A 21,605-nucleotide genomic window follows, 5' to 3' on the forward strand; every position below is an offset into this window, starting at 1 on the left:
TCCTTGTTCTCATCTTGTTGCTGGCTTTGAGGCAAGTGAATTGGGACACTGGGAGAAAGGAAGATGGGGCTTTGGGCTGAGTTGTTTCTAGCCAGAGAAGGAAGGGACATCTTAAACTGAAAGTATGCTTGTGGTCATTACTAAGAGCAAGGAGAGGTATCATAGGTTCTTTTTTGTTTGTTTGTTTGTTTTGTTTTGTTTAGTATTTTATTTTTTCCCCTTTTTATTAATTCATTCATATTACATCTCAATAATTATCCCATCCCTTGTATCCTCCCATTCCTCCCTCCTGCCTGCTTTCCCCCACTCCCCTCCCCTATGACTGTGACTGAGGGGGACCTCCTCCCCTGTATATGCTCATAGGGTATCAAGTCTCTTCTTGGTAGCCTGCTATCCTTCCTCTGAGTGCCACCAGGCCTCCCCCTCAAGGGGACACAGTCAAATATGGGGCACCAGAATTTATGTGAGTGTCAGACTCCACTCAACTGTGGAGAATGTCCTATCCATTGGCTAGGTCTGGGTCAGTTAGGTTCTTATATTGTTATACAACATAGAAGAGAGATACTTCCTAGTAAATAAACTGGGACAAAAAAGAAGAAATGTCATAATTTTAATACATCGCTTACACAAAAAACTTGCATGCTTTAGCATCAAGGGGATTTTTAGAGATCTGGGTTTTTGTTTTTTTGGTTGTTTTTTTGTTTTTTGTTTTTTTGAGGCATAGTTTCTCTCTGTGGCCCTGGCTGTCCTGGAACCCACTTTGTAGACCAGGCTCGCCTTGACCTTAGAGATCAGCCTGCCTCTGCTTCCTAAGTGCTGGGATTAAAGGTGTGCGCCACAACTGCCTGGCAATGTCTACTTTTTAAGGAAATGAAAACCTAATCAAAACATTATTGACTTCAATAGTCAACAAATAAATACAAATACTGGGGACACCAGTTGGCCCAACTTAATAAAAAGTATTTATGTTCATTGTGCATTGAAAATACACACACAAACCCAAACAAAATTGAGCTATCATCTCATCTCAGTCTCCATTTCTGTAAACAAACTAATAATAACAAATAAGTAACATAAAACATGTTCAAGATTGAATATAGGCTATGATTTCCATTCTGTGAGTAAATTTAGTGAGATTACACATAACTATATAAAAAGAAAAAAGCTAGGGAAAAAAAAGCAAGCTGACACTGTCAACAATCTCTACTGTTTTGTACTTATAAACCAGTCTTTAGGTCAGTACTGAGACAGCACAGCATCCTGTGCCGTCCTCTGACCTGGGACAGGACAGACATTACTACTGATTGAACACGATCTCATTCCACTGACAAGGTGGAGAGAGCTAAAGCCATTCCTGCATGACTAAACTGTAATGCTGTTTTATGTTCTTGCCCTGTATGTAGATATCTAGGCATCCCCATAGCATGGACTTGCAGATGCGCAGTTTATCTTTGGGCTTTCACTGGCACTTGAGTTAAAGGACTTCTTGTGACACTTGAATAACTTTCAAGTGATTCATTCTCTCACCCTGGTCTTCACTTCTTGTTTGAAAAATGGAGGCATCAGCTGAGCATGGTGGCGCACACCTTTAATCCCAGCACTCAGGGGGCAGAGGCAAGTAGATCGCTGTGAGTTCAAGGCCAGCCTGGTCTACAAAGCAAGTCCAGGAGAGTCAAGTCTAAAGAGAGAAACTTTGTCTGAAAAACCAAAAAGGAAAGAAAAAGGAAAAACGGAGGCATCATAATGATTGCTCTCCAGTTTTTACCCCCTAGCTTCAATATCCCATAAATGAAGGTGGAATTTTAGAACACATTTGGAACAGTGTTGGAGAGAGCCAACCTCCCACCTCTGCATTGGGAGAAAAAGTGGTATTTACCATTTCATCCAGAACCAATGCCTGTTGAGAAGACTTCTGCCTGGAGACAGGACCTCCTCAATTCGCTGCTCATATTTGGCCATCAAATGATCCCAGACAACAAAGAAGATGGTAACCAAGGTGATCACAAAAAGAGGAAGGGCTCTGTGGAAGTTTATCGAACAGGCTGCAATCACCAGGACCAGCAAACCTGTCCAGGAGGCAAATTCAGATGCTTAATATCATCAGAGCAGTGGACCTGGGTTGCCAGCCTGGGTCTGACTTAGGCAAGCACCCATCGGATGCTGGGGTGCTTAGTGTGGCACTGGCTTCTCTAGCTCAGGCTTTGCTTTTCTTTGTTTCTCCTTCAAGAAAGTTCCTACGATTTTACCATGGTAGAGAAAAGTATGCTAGCTTTGTTTTGTTTTTGGTTTTCCCTTTTTTTTAAAATTAATTTTTAAAAATATTTTTTATTAATTTATTCATATTACATCTTAATTGTTATCCCATCCCTTGTATCCTCCCATTCCTCCCTCCCTCCCAGGATTTTCTCTTATACCTCCATCTCAGTTCCTGAATCCTGACACTTGGTCCCTGTGGCTGCCACTAAAGAACACCAAGAGCTGTACAGCAAGACGCTGTCTCAATACATACATAACAGTTCTTATTCTAAAAAGTCAGCAAACCACGGCTCACGGGCTAAGTCCAGCTTGCTGCTAGGGAGGTGGCATGCCTCGGTGGCATTTTCTTGTGTACACTTGGTCCCTCTTGTCAAGTAGAACTGCAGTGTAGCCACGCCTTTCTACTTACATAGCATCTGTGGCTATACTCACAAGGGCAGTGCTGAAGGTCCAATATGGCCAGACCTGAATGACTCTTCGGCCTGCTAGAGGGAAGATGGCCAACCCTTGCTGTTTCTACTGCACTGTTTGAACATCAGGGCAACTCTTGGCTTTGTCGGTGTAGCCTTCTCTTACAAACGTCCCACAATTAATGTTTGTTGTTCCTGCTTAACCTCGTGCTCATGGTGAAGTCTGCCAGTTGCCTGGATTCACATTAGCCAATGTGCTTCCTCGAAAACACGTCACAACAACAAGGGCACTATGAGCCCCACGAGTAGGGTAGTGCTAGGTCTGTAACCCCTGAAGTTTGTGTGTTGGAAACCGAATCCCCACATCCCATATAGGGATAGCAGCAGAGCTGGGGTTTTAAGGATGTAATCAGAATTAGACGAGGTCCTGAGGGCAGGGCCGCCATGATGTCACCAGTGGCAGACATGGGTTAGGATGTGCTGCCGAGTGCTTCGAAGCCATCCTCTATGCTGTGATGGAGAAGAAGGCCCTCACCAGTGCTGGCATCCTGGTCTTGAACTTCCTCATTTTCAGGACCTGAATAAACATCTAAGATTGAGCCTTCAATATTCAGTTATAGCAACAGAAGGTGATTGGGGAAAAAAAAAGCCATTTGGCCACATAAACAAGGCAGGGATGGGCCTGGAGAGATGGCTCAGAGGTTAAGAGCACTGACTGCTCTTCCAGAGGTCCTGAGTTCAATTCCCGGCAACCACATGGTGGCTCACAGCCATCTATAATGTGATCTGATGTCCTCTTCTGACCTGCAGGTGTACATGCATACAGAGCACTGTATACATAATAAATGAATACATCTTTAAAAACAAAAACAAAAACAAGGCAGGGAAACAATCTGTGTAGGCTTTCTCTTCAGGGACTTCTTGGGAGACTTCACCACTCCTCTGGGGGAGTCTGTGGGCGGGGGACAGGGGAAGGGGAGATTTCTTTCTTTCCTTCCACAAAGAGCTAACACTTAAAAGATCCCAAGAAATGACAATAGAATTCCACGGCCCTTTGGTATTTACCAGTCAATAAAATGCCCCCGATGATGCGCCGAAGAATGACCCTGTGCTTCCTACAAAACTCACAAATTGTGTCATACTTCCTTTCCAAACACCTGCAACAGAAAAGCAGAAAGGCCGCAGAGGTGAACATCGGAACACAAACTGCCTGGCGTGTGCGGCCTGGGTTAGGCTGTGCTTCCTGAAGCCTTTTCTCAAAGCAGAAATGAGACATTCATTTGAGCCGGACACTGGGCATAACTTGGATTGACCGCTGAATGAGTGTGCCAAGCTCTGAGGAAGAGGACGGAATCTGACTGGAAGGGTTCAGAGTGTGTCACACACACACACACACACACAGAGCACACGGTTACCCAGGGAAACGTTCGGTTAGGCGCATGTATGAAAACTTGTGTGCTGAAAATCTGAAACACCACGAATTATTTATTAGGCGAATCCAAGTGTGGTGAAGGCCGTTTCTCGGGGTCTAATTTAGGAAAAGCCAACAGCATGCTGTTCTCATATAAAGAGGCAGTGTTTTGTTTTTAAGGCAGCTAGGGTGACGAGCCACTGTTCATAGGCGTCCTTCGGCCGTGCACCGACTTTATTAGATCTTTTAGTGGCAGGTAAGTGTGTGATTCACTACAGCAGCCTGACCCAACAAAGCAAAGTCGGTGGTATAGACTGCTTCATTTGGTTGTCAAGGCTGAACAGTTCTCAAGCCACCTGTGATTGCCTGGGTGCCATGAAAATTAGTGAAATCTGAGGACATGTGACTCCTCAAGAGATTGTCTCAGCCCCCTGGATCAGAGCCCCATACAGTACATGCAGGTAAAACACACATACACTAAAATACGTGAATAAATATCTAAAAAGCTCTTTAAAGATACACAAATTTAAACAAAAATTTAAATGGTAGTTTAGAAAATGGACATGTTCGTATAATGATGCAGCATCAGACTGAAATTCCAGACCGTTTGTTCTCAAGCAGACTGACCTTCAAGCTTCATTTTACTAATACAAAATCAGGATGATAACACTGTCTTAACAATGTGTGATGGCTCACACCTACAGCCCCAGCATTTGAGAGCAGGCAAAATGGTGGTAAAGGCAAGTCCAGAGCTAGCCTGGGCTACCTAGCAGACCCTGTCAACACACATCTGCTGGCTATTGGGTTATTGCAAAAACTTGGACTAATTCAAGATAAGATAGGCATCGGTTTGAGTTTTAAATTATACTTCTCTGTTTTGTGTGTATGTGTGTGCCACAGAGCAAGTGGGGAAGCCTGAGGATGACCTCCAGCAGTTGGGGCTCCCCTCCCAGCAATTGGTGCTTCCCCCAGTAGTTGGTACTCCCCTTCCAGCAGGCAGGACCTGGGACTAAGGTCAGATCACCAGGCTTGACAGGCTGAGCCATCTCCCTGAACTGGCTCGCTGAGATTTAATGTAGGTTTTGCTATTGATTGATATGGAGAAGATAAATTGACTCCTTATGTACAGATTGGAGTCATTAGTTGGGTAATTTATGCCTTTAATGAGAAGACTGTCCTGGCTGAGTGTAAAAATAAATTCTGGCTTCCTAGAGCAATGTCATTTCGAATTGACCACATCCATCACCCTCAACGGCCATTAATTTTTCCAAGTGGTGCTGGATAGCTGCGTGGGGCTTGAGGTGGCGACGGTTTCTAACAAAACACAGTAAAATTTAAAAAAACAGAAGAGAATAGAACATAAATGACAAATATGGGATAAAGCCCAGAGTGGGTAGGTGAGGCTTTGTCTGTGGCTTAAGAACGGTACCCTTTTTCATGCTCATCTTGGTCATCTTCCTCCAAGTCTTTGTTTTCTAGTGACTCCTGCTCAATCGTGATCTGCCTGTCGCCCTGGAGACCAAACATTGCAACAGAGAGAATAATGAGAACCTCAGCATTGTGGGCTCCGGATTCAGGCAAAAAAAAAAAAAAAAAAAAAAAGAACAGTTTTTATAATCCCTACACAATAACTTATTATTGTTTCTGTTATCTACTGCATGAACATTCTTTTCAGGCTCACATTATGGACTCTCTCTGGCATCCCCACCACCACATTTTTTTGTTTTTGGAAAAGGGACATGTTTGCACTTCTGATTTTTGTCCTGGTTTCTGCTGTAATCATTCAACATCAGACACCAGCTCTGGTTTCGGGGGAAAGATGAAATGTAGTTAACAGCAAGGGCTGTGTAATTCAGGCTCATTTCTGGATCCTGAAACTGAACCAAGGCTTGCCTTGAAGGTACCTCATCCAACCTTGGAGAGCTGACAGACTCTCTTGGGGACTCAGGTCCTCTCAGCTGGGACTTGTGGGAGAGTTGCCCTCACCCTGATGACTTATGTGCAACATGCACTGTGGCCATTTTTTATGGACAGTTTTTTTCTGGGAACAGGACAAGCTTTCTCCCAAATATCCATGACCTATCCTGTTTCCAGAATAGCTCCCTCTGTCCATTCCGCAATTCTTCAGCCGGTGCATTGGCCATTGTGCACAGCTGGGGCGTGTTCAGGTGCGCCATGCTTCTGAACATGCACTGGCAGGTGTAATGCTGGGAGGGGCTCGCTTTGGCTCTCTGGCATATGCACAGGGGCCTTTAAAAGGTAGAAATAAATGACTTCTGGCCCAGAGAGATACCAAAGGTCACAGAGCACATCAAGGACAGACTGTTCTTTCTGCCTCTAGCTGCCTTTGTTTTCTAGAGTGGTCCTCAAGAAGAGAAAAGGAAATAATCCAAATTCCAGATGCCACAGTCAGGGGCAGAGGTGAGTCAGCCACTTATGTCTTCTTTTGAAAACAGATTTACTTATTTTTGTTCTATGAGTCTAAATGCTTTTCCTGTGTGTGTGTGTGTGTGTGTGTGTGTGTGTGTGTGTGTATGGACCACCTGCACCCACAGAGGCCAAGAGAGGCTGTGGAATCCTGTGGATCCCAGCTATGGATGGTTGTGAGCTGCTGTGTGGGTGCTGGGAATGACACGGAGGTCTTTGGTAAGAGCAGGGTTGCTCACTGCTGAGTCACCTCTGTAGCTCTGTACCCATTTATTTTTACCTGACATATAGTGATTTGGCAAATATTTGATTCCAATGATTGTGGTGTTTCGTTGTCAATGTGTCCCAAGTTACCTGCCACCTATGGAATGCTTCTGTTTAGTTCTTTATCTTTTTCTTTTCTTTTTTTTTTTTTTTAAAGATTTATTTAGTATTTGTACAGTATTCTGCCCATATGTGTGCCTGTACGCCAGAAGAGGGCACCAGATCTCATTATAAGTGGTTGGGAGCCACCATGTGGTTGCTGGATGTTGAACTCAGGGCCTTTGGAAGAGCAGTCAGTGCTCTTAACCTCTGAGCCATCTCTCTAGTCCCTCTTTCTTATCTTTTAAAGTGGACACCAAAACTACCCTTAGCCTCTATCATCATGGGGAATCATCCACTGAATGATCACTACCGGCCTCTGTGTGTTTCTTTTCTCTCACCCTCTGCTCACACCCACTCCCTGATCAGTCCTCTGTGTGCATGCCTATCTACAGAAATGATCTTCAAGGTCACCCAAAGCCCAGTGCAGCCAAACCAGCTGCTACTCAGCCTGCATAGTCCAGTTTACCGTTGTGAAATATGAAATTTTGCTTTGTTCTTTTGTGAAACAATAGAACAGCAGACTTTTTAGAGCAATTTCAGGCTTGCAGCAATCATCAGCTATAAATGTGTTGGGCTCTCACACATCCTCACAGCTCCTGCCAACATCCTGAACCAGAGTGGTCCATGTGCTACCACAGATGAACCCACTACATGGATGGGCACTCAGACCCCATAGTTTAGTTTCAGGATTCTGACGTTTACTATTGGTTGTCAACTAATTACACCTGGAAACCCAAGTGGCTGGGCACACCTGTGAGGGATTTTTTTTTTCTTAATTAAATCATCTGAAGTGGGAAGACCCGCTTTTGATCTGGACCTCTTGAGGTCGGAAGACCCACCTTGAATCTGGGCCATGCCTTCTGCTGCAGCCTACACATGGGACGAGGAAGAGGAAGCGTTTACCCTTTGCCTGCTTGTTCTTGCTCTCCCTGGCAAGTCCACTCCTCCACTGGCTTTAGAGCCTGGTCTTCAGGTTCTGTGTCTCCTGAAGACCAGCTGGGTCATCCAGCCTCATGGACTGAGCAGCTACTGCATTCCTGAATCTTCCATTGGTAGATGTTGGACTAGCTGGACCATAGCCTGTAAGCCACTCTAATGAATTCCCCCTCTCCTCTACACATCTATTTTATAAGTTCTATTCCTGCAGAGAACCCTGACTAATACAAGGGCTGTTTTCTGTCTTTAATCTATGTTTGGATAAATGGATAACAGTGTGCTCCTGCTGGGTGGGGCAAGGTGCCCCCATCTTAAACAAGCTTCTCTGACTCCACAACATGCACTGACGCCTCCTCTAGTTCTTTTCATGACGTCATTGTTTGTGTCTTTCTAGCTCTGGCAAATATTACATAATCTGGTCAGACTGCTGCTTATCAGTTTTACTGATGGGTACCTTGGCTGTTTCCAAGGTTTTCTTCATTATGAATAAAAGCTGCTGTAAGCATCTGTGTGGTGCTTTTCATATAGCCTACTTTGGTTGCTAGAGGACACTTAGTGACACAAATACTGCACAATATACTAAATGAGACAAAGTGGACAGTGTGGTCCCAGCATCAACATGCACACGCATGAATCTGCATAAACCTGGGCTATGTTCTGAGGCACACTGATTTTCTCCCCTGGGATGAAAGGCAACTTTCATCTTCCAGTCTTTGCCGCAATAATTTCCCCTGTTTTAGGTATTCTTTGGGACTATTTTCAAAGAGTGATCCTACATGAGTAATTATATACTTTTTTTTTCCACCTGCAGGAAAAATTCTACCTTGCCAGATGTGGTGGCTGATGCCTTTAATCCCACCACTTGGGATGCTGAAACCAGAGGATCAGGAGTTCAAGGTCATCCTCTGTTGCTTATTGAGTTTGAAGCTAGTTTGGGTCACAGGAGAGCCTGTCTGTCCCAAACAACAATTCAAACCCAACCTAAACCCCCACCTCAACCCCCCCCCACCCCAAAAAAAGCTCCTAAGGCTTGTGAAGGCTAAGGTTGGGTAAGGGACTCGACTCGATGGGTCCACGGAAGGGGCATCTCACTTGCCTCCTTCACCTTAACGACTCGGGGCTTTTCATCTTTGACAGGAGGTCTTACCCAAAGCTTGCCCTGACTCCTGCCTCGGCCCCTGAACATCCATGTTGGTCTAAGACTAGGCTTTTTGCCTTGGGATGCTTTCCCTTTCGGGGAACTCTGAGGCTGGTCTGTAAAAGTGAAATCTCACTGTTAAGGTACGTGTGCTTTCTTGTGTGCTCTGCCTTAGACAGAGTAACCACCCCTCTTCACTCACAGGCAGCACCGTATCACCATGGTAACAGTTCCTTAATCATCCTCCACATCTGCCCTACCTGTTTGGCATTTCCTTGTTCCCCGCTTTGTACAACTCTGTTCCGGACTGTGCTGTTTCCCGACGTGTTCTGTTCTTCAAGGTCTTCATCCTACGAACAAAGCAGGGTAAAAAAATAAAGGATCGGAGCCCAAACACAAATGTCCTTCCATGGAGATTTCTGGGCCAGTTGTGAGGAGCGGCAGAAGCAGAGATTCTGTGTTCGGATGAGGCACCAGGTTCAAGGAACTGCCAGGGAAAGGTGGGCTTATAAGGGCTTTGTTTTGCTCTGGTGTTAGATCCCGGTGCTGCACACCGAGGAAGGTCAGTAGCTCTCCCCACCCCACCACCCTGGGGACCTAACATTTCAGCTGGGCAGGTCAACCACCCCTTAGGAAGGCAGAGCCACCTTTAACCCGTGCTCAATCGATAGAAGAAATAATTATCCGTTTAATGAGATATTGTACTTTTCCTTCCCAGAATTCCTGGCCCTAGCGAGGGTATGGCCGCAGCTTCCTAAATCTGAGTAAATTCTAAGAGACAAAATCCAGCCTTTTCTTTTCATTTCTTTTCTGCTTCTGCCCATCCTTTCCCTAACACATTTGGGCCTCTTTCTCTGAAGCTGCCTCTGGCAGAGTGGCTGCTTGGCTGCCTGTCCACAGGTTGCTCACCTCTGTGCCCACTTAACCCCCAGGGCTTCTTCCTTCTCTTTCAGTAGATGCTGAGGTTTACTGCTTGCTGCCCTGGGGCCTCCCTCCCTCCCTCCCCCTCTTCCTCTCCCTTTGCCCCTTTCCCTCCCCTACTTTTGTTATTTTGACTCCTGCTCTCACTATTTGGCTCTGGCTGGCTTTGAACTCCCGTCAGCCTGTCTCTTGAGTCCTGGGATTAAAGGCATGTGCTACCACTCCCATCTTTAAATTCTTTTTTTTTTTTGTGGTTTTTCGAGACAGAGTTTCTCTGTGTAGTCTTGGCCATCCTGGACTCACTTTGTAGACCAGGCTGGCCTTGAATTCACAGGGATCCACCTGCCTCTGCCTCCCGAGTACTGGGATTAAAGGCGTGCGCCACCACACCCGGCTCCATCTTTAAATTCTTGTAAGGAGAATAAGAACCTAAGAGGGCACCCCAGTTTTCTGGGATCATGTGGTACCTCTGGTGGGACTCTCCAAAACTCTTGGTAGTGGTATGGGACGAGTTGTATTTATACAGAGAAAGGAAAGAGGGCAGAACAGTGGCTGCTGCTGGTAGCCCTCTGGTGACTCCACTGTTCTCCTGGGTTCTTACATTTCTCCTTAGCACTAAGTGTAAAACAACAGGACAGAGGATCCTGAATTACACATGCAAATAAAATCAGGGCCCCAAGTTACAGGGTCTCAGTAGATCATAACATTCTGAACTTCAGTCATCTATTCATCTCTCTCTCTCTCTCTCTCTCTCTCTCTCTCTCTCTCTCTCTCTCTCTCTCTCTCTCTCTGGTTCTTTGCAGGCTTTCTCCCTGGAGAAACTGCAGTTCTCCTTCCCTTCTAAGCCTGGGCCTTCCCATGCTGCCACCTACTGGCAGCGTCTGAAACCTTTGCTGAAGGGGTGCGAATGTGGGTTTTAAGTCAGTGGGAAAGAGTGTGTAAGTGGTTGTGCGAGGGGGGGGTGGGTGGGTGTTGTGAGCATGTGGCTTTGCATGCTCACAGAGGCACCCCTGAGTGTGTTTCCCCTGCGTACTCAGGTCGTTCTGTCCAACGGACTCTCGCCTTGGTCTTTGTATTTCCAGAAAGAAAAACACCTCGAGGTTTTAAAACAGAAAGAAGGAGTTATTGTGGGTGTGGGTGGGAAACGCTCAGCTTTTCTATTTCTCTATAAGTTGGAACTGTGGATCTGTAATAGAGGTTTCTAACCACTTATTAGCCACCATTTTGTTCTAGTTAGTAAGCAGATTACTGACACCTTTGTGCCCAACACCTAGAAGAATGCCTGTCCTCAGGGTAAAACCTCCCAGGACACTGACTCGGTGGAGAGTCATGGGAATCACATGCATGTTTTTAAGCAATCAAATGGGGGTGAGAGGGCTAAAGCACTCATACACGTAAAGATAAATAAAAATTTAAAAGATATTAAAACATATTTCTGATAGAGTGTATGTACATCTCTATGAACGGTTAACAGTAAAAACAAACAACAATGACAATAAAACTCTCAGCGAATAAACCCCCCGTGGTCCTGGTGAGATAATGTATTGAGGAAATTCTCTCTTCTTAGTCTCAGGGAATGAGCTGTGCTTCCCTCAGGTCCATGTTGAAGTCTTCCCCTCCCACCCCTACAACAGTTATTTAAAAAGCTCCCCAGGCATGGTGGCACACATCTTTAATCCCAGCCAGGAGGCAGAGACAGGGGGATCAGTGTGAGTTCAAGGCTAACCTGGTCTAAGTAGGGAGTTCCAGGACAGTCAGGGCTACATAGCTAGGTCCTATTTTAAAAAAAATGTATTATTTGTTTATTATTTCATTTTATGTAAGAGTGCTTCATCTACATGTACGTATGTGGATCACGTATGTATGCTGCTCAGGAATCAGCATGCTAAGGCACTGGGCAGCTCGCTGGGCGTTAGGAGAAGGTCGTCACCAGCAGCTTTGGGTTTCAACTTCCAAGTACAATATGGAGATGGAGTTACGGGGGAAGTGCCTCAGGAATGGGATCTGGGCGGGGCGTGGTGGCGCACGCCTTTAGTCCTAGCACTCAGGAGGCAGCAGCAGGTGGATCTCTGTGAGTTCAAGACCAGCCTGATTATATATATATTCCTACCCTGGACAGCCAAGGCTACACAGAGAAACCTTGTCTTGAGCCCCCCCCCCCGAAAAGAATGGGATCTGGGGGTGGGGGAGAGAGAGAGAGAGAGAGAGAGAGAGAGAGAGAGAGAGAGAGAGAGAGAGAGAGAGAGAGAGACAGAGAGAGAGAGAGAGAGCGCTTGAGAGCTCAGTAGTAGTTTTCTACAAAAAAACCTGGGTTCAGCTCCCAGCAGCTACATGGTGCCTCACAACCATCTATAACTTTAGTTTCAAGGTATCTGATACGCTGATAACTTTCTTTTGGCCTTCATCAGCACTAGTCAGACATGCGTGCATGGGCATACATGAAGGCAAACATTCATACACGTTGAGTTAAACCAAATTTAAATATATTTTTAAAAAGGAACCTGAGTTCTACCTCTGGTCTTGGTGGAGAACCAACATACTGATGTGCCCTAATGAGAGCATCATGTATGAACTGTGATTCCCCCCTTCAGAACTAATCCAACTGCATCTGCCACTCACCTTGCTACAACACCCCAGTGGTGTACTGTTGGTTCATGGCTGTGTCTTCTTTGCTACCGTAAAAACTTGATAAGACTGTTATCATACTGGAACACTGAGTTTGGGGTAACCTAGAATAAACTACAGCTCCCCCTTTTTGGTCAGAGTTGGCTTTTTTGTTTGTTTGTTTTTCCTTTATCAATCTGAACTATTCCAAATGCCACTGCCATGAAAACCAAAATGCAAACAAGTATTGGAGAATGTGGTCGCTGCAAGAAGCTAAAGACATAACCAAGTCACTTGTGATGGCAAGTTGGCTGGATCTGGCATTACCCGGGAGTCAAGCTCCTAGGCGCCCCTGTGAAGGATGATGTTGAACAGGCTAGCTGAGGCGGGAAGACCCACGGTGACCATTCCCTGAACTAGATGGGAGGAAGAAAGTGAGCTGAGTGCCGGCATTCACTGTCACTCGTGATGATGGGTGTCATGTGACCATCTGCTTCAAGTGCTTGCTGCCTCGGATGTCCCTGCCACTGTAAGTTTTTTGTTTTTGTTTTTTGTTTTTTTAAAGACAGGGTCTCTATATAGCTCTGGCTGTCCTAGAACATGTGTAGACCAGGTTGGCTTTGAACTCAGCCTCCTGGGATTAAAGGCGTGTACCACCAACAAACCTAAACTGCTTTTGTGCAAGTGTTTTATCATAGCGACAGGAAAAGGAATTGGAGTAAAAGATATCTGGGGAGGCTTGAGAAACAGTACCACCACCAACCGGCTCGATGTTGTGGAACTGATGTTCCTGGTCAGAATGGAGGCATCAGACACTCTCTGAACTCAAAAGGAACTCCTGAGTGACCAGCTGGGGCAGTTAGACGTGATGTTTGTGGGCATGCGCTTGTGTGGGCAGTAGTGCGGTTTCCAGTATATGGAAGTGGCTAATGACAAAAGCCTCTCCGTGGTCAGACTCGGGTCATGGCCCTGAAAGCCTTAGACCTTTCTATTGACGTAAGACAAACTGTAGTCTCTCTGCACGAGCTATTGCACCCCTTCTCCCACAGTAAGAGACTCGAACAACCACTAACGGGGCTTCTGAAAGCTGGGGACAGGCAGACAGAATTCTCAACTTCTCGAGCAGTTAGCGAGCTTTTTCCAGTAAAACCCTAGAGCAATTAGAGCAAATTACTCTAGAAACCCCCTCCACTGCCCCCTAGCGGTGCAGAAAGAGCTTCGCCACCCAGAGCTGACTTAGACCTTTTGCGAACGTTCAGGAAGTCTAGCTGCCCAGAGGAGGAGCTCAACTTAAGAAACAGCTAGTTAGCAAATCCTCCTACCCTTTCCTGCCTTTTGCAATGTCCACACCTCTGACTGGGCCGGAACCTCTCCTGTTTCCTCATTCTTCCGCAGAAGGCACACTCACCTCTGCTAGTTAAGAGAGCAATCTGTCCATGCTGACTTCACTGATATCCTGATATCGGCGCCTTGCTTTAGTCTTTGCAGGGCAGGGTGGTGGGGATGGTGGGGGTGGTGAGGGGTGGGAGGGTGGGAATATCCAAAGCTCTGAATCCAGCTGACTGCTTCTTAGATGTTGCCCAGATGCAGGCGGAGGCTAAAATTGTACAAATGCAGAATCTCCCGTCCACTAACTGCCTATACCGATGACTCGTTCGTTTCACAGTCTCTGCCTCTTTTCCATATTGGACAAGTATAAGAGACGGCAGCTGAGATTCAGACACTAGAATAGGTTTAAGTTAAGGGGCATTCCACTTCAACAAGGAAACGCAAGATACAACCAGCTGATCACGAACGCGACACTGAAGTCGAGGGAGGCAAATGTAGTTTAGACATATTGATTTGGGAGCAATAACAGTTTTTCATTTTCAGGAATAAAAACAAAACAAAACAAAACGAAAAAAACTATCTTCAGAGAGGAATATGAGATTGGTTTGCAAATAACCACCTTATATTTTAAACCTGTAAAAATCTATCATGTTGTTGGAATACATTGAGATAAGGGAAAGCTAATATTTTTCTAAAATATTGAGAGCATAGAACCATAATTCTGAAATAAATCAGTTTTTTAAAAAAGCAAACCAGTGAGCCTTTTGGTTCACTTCTACTTTTATAAATGGAAAACTTATAACGCAAACTTCACACATTAGTAAAATTTAGTTGCTAGGCATGGTGGTGCATGGTGAATCTCAGGACTCAGGAGGGGCAGAGGCAGGCAGAGGCCAGCTTAGTCTACATAGTGAGTTCCAAGACAGCTAGAACTGCACAATAGAGAGAACTTGTCTTAAAAAGACCAAAACCAAACCAACCACACACACACACACACACACACACACACACACACACACACACCAAACCAAGCAACCAACCAACCAACCAAAAACAAAAACTTAGACACATAGGGCTGTAGAAAGGGTCAGTAGTTAAGAGTATTTGCTGTTCTTGCAAAAGTCCCTACCACCATTTCAAACATTCATATAATTGCTCACAATTACCTCTAATTCAAGGCTCTAGGGGACTTGACACCCTCTTCTGGCCTCTGTGGGCACCTGCAGTATGTGGCATAGACTCACACAAACACACACAACACATATGAATAAAAATTTAAAACATAGCTAGTCATGGCAGCACACATATTTAATCCCAGCACTCAGGAGGCAGAAACAGATGACTTTTAGACCACTCAGGTCTACATAATGAATCCCAGGCCAGTCGGGGCTATATGGTGAGACTCTGTCTTCAAAACAAAACAAAACAAAACAACCCCACAAAAGAATCTGTATTTACTTTAGCAGATGTCTTAGTTGGAGTTACTATTGCTGTGATGGAACACCATGATCAAAAACAACCTAGGAGCCAGGCATGGTGGCACATGCCTTTAATCCCAACACTCTGAAGGCAGAGGCAGGTGGATCTCTGTGAGTTCGAGGCCAACCTGGTCTACAAAGAGAGTCCAGGACAGCCAAGACTACACAGAGAAACCCTGTCCCAAAAAGCCAACAAAACAAAACAACAACAACATAAACTTATGGAGGAAAGGTTTTATTGGCCTACACTTCCACCTCACAGTCCATATTGGAAAGAAGTCAGGACAAGAATTCTACGGGGCAGGAGCCTGGAGTCAGCAGCTGACGGGAGGAGCGCTGCTTGCTACCTTGCTCAACCTGCTTTCTTATGGAACCCAGAGCCACTAGGCCAGGTACTATTCCACCCACAATGGCCTCCACTTTCTCTCATCAATCATTAATTAAGAAAACGTCCTACAACTCAATCTTATGGAGGCATTTTCCCTCAACTGAGGTTCTCTCCTCTCAGATGACTCTGGCTTGTGTCACGTCAACATAAACTAGCCAGCACAGCAAGGTCACGAAGAAAGGTGGCATTACGTGGCCAAGTGTTGCCACTGAGCACCTCACCTTGTAGATTCATTGCTATTCTATAAAGTCTGATGTTACAGAAAGACACAAAATAGGTTAGTCTTTCTTACACAGTGTGCTCATGACAGCAATGCCCCGACTCCACCTCCCAAGAGCTGAAACAACGTGCATTGCAATGCCTGGCTCTCCCATTCTTTAAAAAGTTGATTGATGCTGGGCACCGTGTCCATTTATAGTACACGTCTACTCTTTGAAAATCACGCCTTTAATCCCAGCACTCAGGGGGCAGAGATAGGAGGATCACTGTGAGTTCGAGGCCAGGCTGGTTTACATAGTGAGTCCAGGACAGCCAAGGCTACACAGAGAAACCCTGTCTCGAAACACACACAAAAAGTTGACTTTTGTGCCCATAATTTGTGTTGGACTGTAAGTATGATGATTTCTGCCCGACTCTAATTTCAAATACTGTTTATCACCTTTCTCCAATTTAGCCTGGCCTGTTTGGTGTTAAGGAAGATATTCCCATGGGACCTTCTAAAGTGCATTCTGAAGGGAGAGGGTCAGAGAAGTCGAAAGGCAAAGTGTGTAGCCACAGCTCTTTCTCACTGTGCAAGCCATAGTGTGACATGCTTCCCTGCGTGCCATTGCTGGACCTCTTCGCTGTGGTCTGAAATGTGTGCCTCAGAGTTCATGTGCTGGAAACTTAATCTCAATGCACAGAATTGAGGGCTGGGACCTTTAGGTGATAACCAGGGCTCCAGTGATAAATGCATTACGTTCTTAGTGCCAGAGTTAGCTCTTTACCAAGCCAGTGGCTTGGTCATTATTATCTTTGCTTGCTTTCTGTTGCTGTGATTAAAAAACATCGGAAGCAATTTTGGAGAGGATGGGGTTTATTTGGCTTGTATGTTCTGATCTCAGTTCAGCATGGAGGGGAACCAAGCAGAAACCTGAGGCAGGACCTGATGCAGAGACCATAGAAAATCAGTGTTTGAGCTAGGAGTCGTGGTGCACACTTTTAACACCAGCACTCTGGAGGCGGAGGTTCAAGGCCAGCCTGGTCTACAAAGTGAGTCCAGGACAACCAGGGCTGTTCAGCCAGGCTGAAACCCTGTCTCGAAAAACAAAAAGCAAAACGAAACGAAAAGATTGGTGTTTGCTTTCCATGGCTTGCTTGGCCTTTCTTGTTCCACCTGGAACCACCTACCCAGGGGTAGCACTGCCCACAGTGGGCTGGGCCCTCTGACATCAATCATTAATCAAGAAAAATGTCCCCCAGATTTGCCTGCAGGGCAATCTAACTCCTCAATCAAGAGCTCCTCTTCCCAGGTGACTCTAGTTTGGGTCAAGTTGACAAAAACTGTTAAGCACTGACTGAACGCTGAGTGGTGCTCTCTTGATCACTCCCCTCCCTCCCCTCCCCCCTGCCCTGCCGCTCCCTCCCCCCACCCCCCACCCCCATCATGGAGGCCTTGCCAGACTTCCCAGCCTCCAGAACTGTGAGGATATGTATTCTTACCTGAGAGCCCACTCTCTCATTATTTTAACCCACTCTCTGTTAGTTTGGCACAGCCGAAATGGACTTACAGTATTCCCCTGTGCATCTTCAGTGTTTCCATTGTTATTAATTCTTTTTATCCCGAGGCCAAGAATTCACAGGTAGGCATCTTTCCTCTCTGAAGAAGCCAATCTTTTCTTTCAACTTTCCTGCTTCACTTCAATTTTCTTGTCTTAGATTCACTTGCAACATTCCTAAGTTTCAGTGTTATTGGTGTCCCTAAATCCAGTTTTCATCTCACAAGGCCCATGTCCTTTCTAAAATGCCTTTATCCCATCCGTTCTCCTGTCCGCTTGAGGGCTATTACAGTTGGAGTATTTCCTGCTGGCTTCAGACTGCTCATCTCCCCTACCTGTGCCATTATGTCCCTTTCTACTCAGTCCCGAATGTTACAAAGTGTCCTGAGTTCCTTCCCAAGCATTGGCATTCATTCCTATAGCAAGGAATAACTGTGCACATACAGGATACGTGCTGGTAAAGATATGGCATATATGGCTCCTCTGGCCAGGGGATTCTATCTCCATAAATGATTTATTTGACGGCTTAATTATAGTTGTGATGACAACCATTAAGGCACTCAAGGCTCTTGTTCACTCTTTCCTTCTCCTCCTCCCCTTCCTCCGGGTGCTGGGGACCAAACCCAGGCTTTGTACATCTGAAGGGAGTTAAATCCCTAACCCCTCAAGATGCCACTTGGTAGGCTAGTTGGGATGAACTTGGTTGTAACTGTAATTTCAAAAAACATAACTTGTTTACCATGTGAAACGGAAACATTCTGACCACCAAGATGTGATATGTTGGTGAGAGAGAATAAACAAAGACTTCTAAGCCATCACAGGAGGGTTTTCTTGTTTATAAATGTTCTTTCAGTCTGCCACATGGGTCATGGCGAGATGTCTGTTTCCCTTTAAGGTTCCTGATGTATGAGATTAACAATGCTTATATGTTGTCTAAGACTCACAGCCAAATGACCAAAGACCGTGACAACAGCAAATGAGGCTCTAGGTTTTCCTTTCTCTCTCTGTCTGTCTCTCTGTCTCTGTCTCTGTCTGTCTGTCTCTCTCTCTGTCTCTGTCTCTTTTCCAAAACAGAGTCTTATACCATTGCCCAGGGTTTTAACCTTCTGGGCAGTAGAAAAGATATTCTAAAGATACTTTTGCTATCAGAATCTCTAATAGAATTTAAAATTCTCCAGGAATCTCATGCTGGGGGTCAGGCAAGTCTGACACTAGCTGTACCAGGAAGAGATTTCACACAGTTCTGACAGTAGATCGCTGTGCTTGATCAACCAGAGCAGACAGAAGGGCAGATCATGGGTCAATGATGGGTGGGACCACATCCTGGCCAGTAACGCACAGTTACACCCTCTCCCCTTACCCTTTACTCACATCTAAGCCTCATACCAACCCTGAGGATGACCTGTCTGTCTCTCTTTACAATGCAGCCACACTGAATAGGGCTTCTCTTTGCCTCAGCATTTATCTCTTTAATTGGCATACCAGGGACTGGTTGGGACTGGCTAGACCCTCAAATCTCCTGTAACAAGGTCAGGAACACACCATTGCCTATCTCTGCCTCCTTCCCAGGGGCTGGGGCTCCAGGTATGTATTGCCTGCATAATGGCCTTAGTCATTTGCTCAAGTGAAAGATGGAAATAAGATTTCAGCCGGGCGTGGTGGCGCACGCCTTTAATCCCAGCACTCGGGAGGCAGAGGCAGGCAGATCAATGTGAGTTCAAGGCCAGCCTGGTTTACAAAGCAAATTCCGGACAGCCAAGGCTATGCAGAGAAACCTTGTCTCAAAAAACCCAAAAAACCCAAACCAACCAAACCAAAACAACTAAATAGCAAGCACTGGCCATAAGCTGGGGCCTACCTGCATACTCAGTGACACAGGCCTCAGGTTGCATTTGGAAAACAGTTCTTTTGAGGAGATTTCTAAATTAACTTGGCCTTCAAGTTCTTACATCAAAGGACTGCTGGTTAAATAGACATAACTAAACAGAAACACATGGAATGCATTTATATCCATAAAAGTTTTAAGAAAAACATTTGTCTAAATAGGAGGCAGGCAGAAATGACCATGCCATAGTTTGCTTCAGTTGTCAACATGGCACATCTGGGAAGAGGGAACCTCAATTAAGAAAATGCCTCATCCCATACCTGTAATCCCAACACTTAGGGAGGCAGAGACAGGCCAATCTCTGTGAGTTTGAGGCCAGCCTGGTCTACAAAGTGAGCCCAGGACACCCAAAGCTACACAGAGAAACCCTGTGCTGGAAAAGAAAAGAAAAAAAAAAAAAAAAAAAAAAAAAAAAAAAAAAAAAGAAAGAAAGAAAAAAGAAATGCCTCACATACACGGCCACAAGCTAATCTGAAGTAGGCTAATTTTTCAGTTGAGGTTCCTTCTCCCTGGGAGTGTCAGGCTGACATCTGAAGCTAACTGTGCCATACTCCTGGCCTCTGAAAAGGAACTTCATAGAACTCTCTGAGACACAGCTGCGAGTCAACCTTGCCCAGCCTGCCCAGACCTAAGGCTCAGGGCTTCACATTGCTTTGATGGAATCCTAAGCCAGGTAGGCCTCACATCAATGCACCCCAGAGTTTGCTGTAAGAGGAGTGTGACTTCATACTCAGACTTCTGAACCCAAGCGACACCCCAGCTGAGTGCTATGAACTCATTGCTGATGCTGGGGCTTTGCAGCCATTGCCCAAGACAAAGGCACGGCCTCCACTTCCACAGGGGCTCCAGCTCGGCCTTTTATTTCTCCACAGGACTATGACGAAGGGCGTTCATTCACATATTAAAAAAAAAAAAAAAAAAAAACTTTTAAAATTATTTTATTCATTAATTTTACTTTGTGTATGAGTATTTTGTCTGCATGTTATGTATGTGCCCCATGTATGTGCCCGGTGTCTGTAGAGGCCAGAAGACAGGATCATATACCCTGGAAATGGGGTGATGGATGTGAACCACCACGGGTGTGCTGAAAAGCCAACACACATCTCCTGCAAGAGCAGCAAGTGCGCTTAAGCACTGAACCATCTCTCCAGCCCCTTACCTATTTCTTAAGGATTTATTTTATTTTAAACTGTATAGGTGTTCAGGTCTGCATACAGGGGTGTGCATGTTGGTGTAGGTGCCCACAGAGGCCAGAGGCATTGGATGTCCTGGGGACAGGGTACCTGGTGCTCTTCCTCTCGAGGAGTAGTTCCTGCTCTTAGCTGCTGAGACATCTTTTGGATGAGAATCAAGTAGAGAGATGAGGAAACTGGCCTGAGTGGTGTGTGTCTGTGTGTAGATCCAGGCAGCCTGACTCAACCCTGCCTACATAACCTCTGCTTTTCCTGCCTCACCTAGTATGTGGCTTTTCTCTTTCCCATCTGTGGTGCCTCTTGGTCCAGGAGTTTATCACATCTTCCAGTTGGCAAGAGGCCACTAGTCATATCCAGCCAAGGTTGCTGCCACACTGAGAACAGGCAGTACTGGATGGAGCACAGTCTTTCCTGCCCCCTGGGCTGCTCTGGCTTGGCTCCCCCACATCTTTCCTCCTCTCTGACATGAAGGACTGTGTTGGCAGGAAAATGAGGAAGTGACTTGTGAGCCAAGAGGAAGCCTAGCTCCTGAGATGTTGGTGATGCTGGTCTCTCAGTTCTTCCTTGCTGGGTCCCTTTTGTCCCCTTTGCCTCACCTGTACAGGCCAGGGTCTCAGTGAAACACTTCTTCCTTTCAAAGTTTCCTGGATCTATAAACTAGGCCAAGGTTCTCCAACTTCCTCTTTGCAAGGCTTCCTGACACAATAGGATTTAATGGAAACTCTGAATTCAGTTACTTTAATTAGAAATGTTTAAGCTGGGTGTGGTGGTGCATGCCTTTAATTCCAACACAGGGGTTGGGGAGGTGGGGTGGGGGTAGGAGGATACGGGTATGGAGATTTGAGGGCACTCAAGAGACAGAGGCAGGTGGATCTCTGAGGTCGAGGCCAACCTGGTCTACAGAAGGGTGGCCAACCAGGCCTCACAGAGTGATAAAACTGAAAAGGAGGGATTGAAGGAAAGCTGCAACCATCGGGGGTGACAACCACACAATGTCCACAGCTCCTGTTGCCTTGGTATTATCCCAAAGACGGGGAGGTAAGGAGAATGTGTGACGTAGGGCCCACAATGGCATGGATTTACCCATCTTGATCTCTTTTGGGCTG

At 45.8% G+C, this 21,605-nt stretch overlaps 1 protein-coding gene across 1 annotated transcript in view; it reads right to left on the minus strand.

The window, feature by feature from the left end:
• Slc28a3 (solute carrier family 28 member 3) overlaps positions 1 to 21,605 on the minus strand; it is a 57,692-nt gene that overhangs the window by 25,164 nt on the left and 10,923 nt on the right. Inside the window, exons 2-5 of the mRNA XM_051172685.1 lie at positions 9,205 to 9,294; positions 5,507 to 5,589; positions 3,732 to 3,823; positions 1,877 to 2,066 (exon numbers count right to left, since the gene is read on the minus strand). Of these exons, the coding sequence (XP_051028642.1) occupies positions 1,877 to 2,066; positions 3,732 to 3,823; positions 5,507 to 5,589; positions 9,205 to 9,294 (455 nt within the window). The remainder of the gene's footprint in view (positions 1 to 1,876; positions 2,067 to 3,731; positions 3,824 to 5,506; positions 5,590 to 9,204; positions 9,295 to 21,605) is intronic.

Source organism: Acomys russatus, chromosome 3, assembly GCF_903995435.1.
Source record: "Acomys russatus chromosome 3, mAcoRus1.1, whole genome shotgun sequence".
NCBI classification, from domain to species: domain Eukaryota; kingdom Metazoa; phylum Chordata; class Mammalia; order Rodentia; family Muridae; genus Acomys; species Acomys russatus.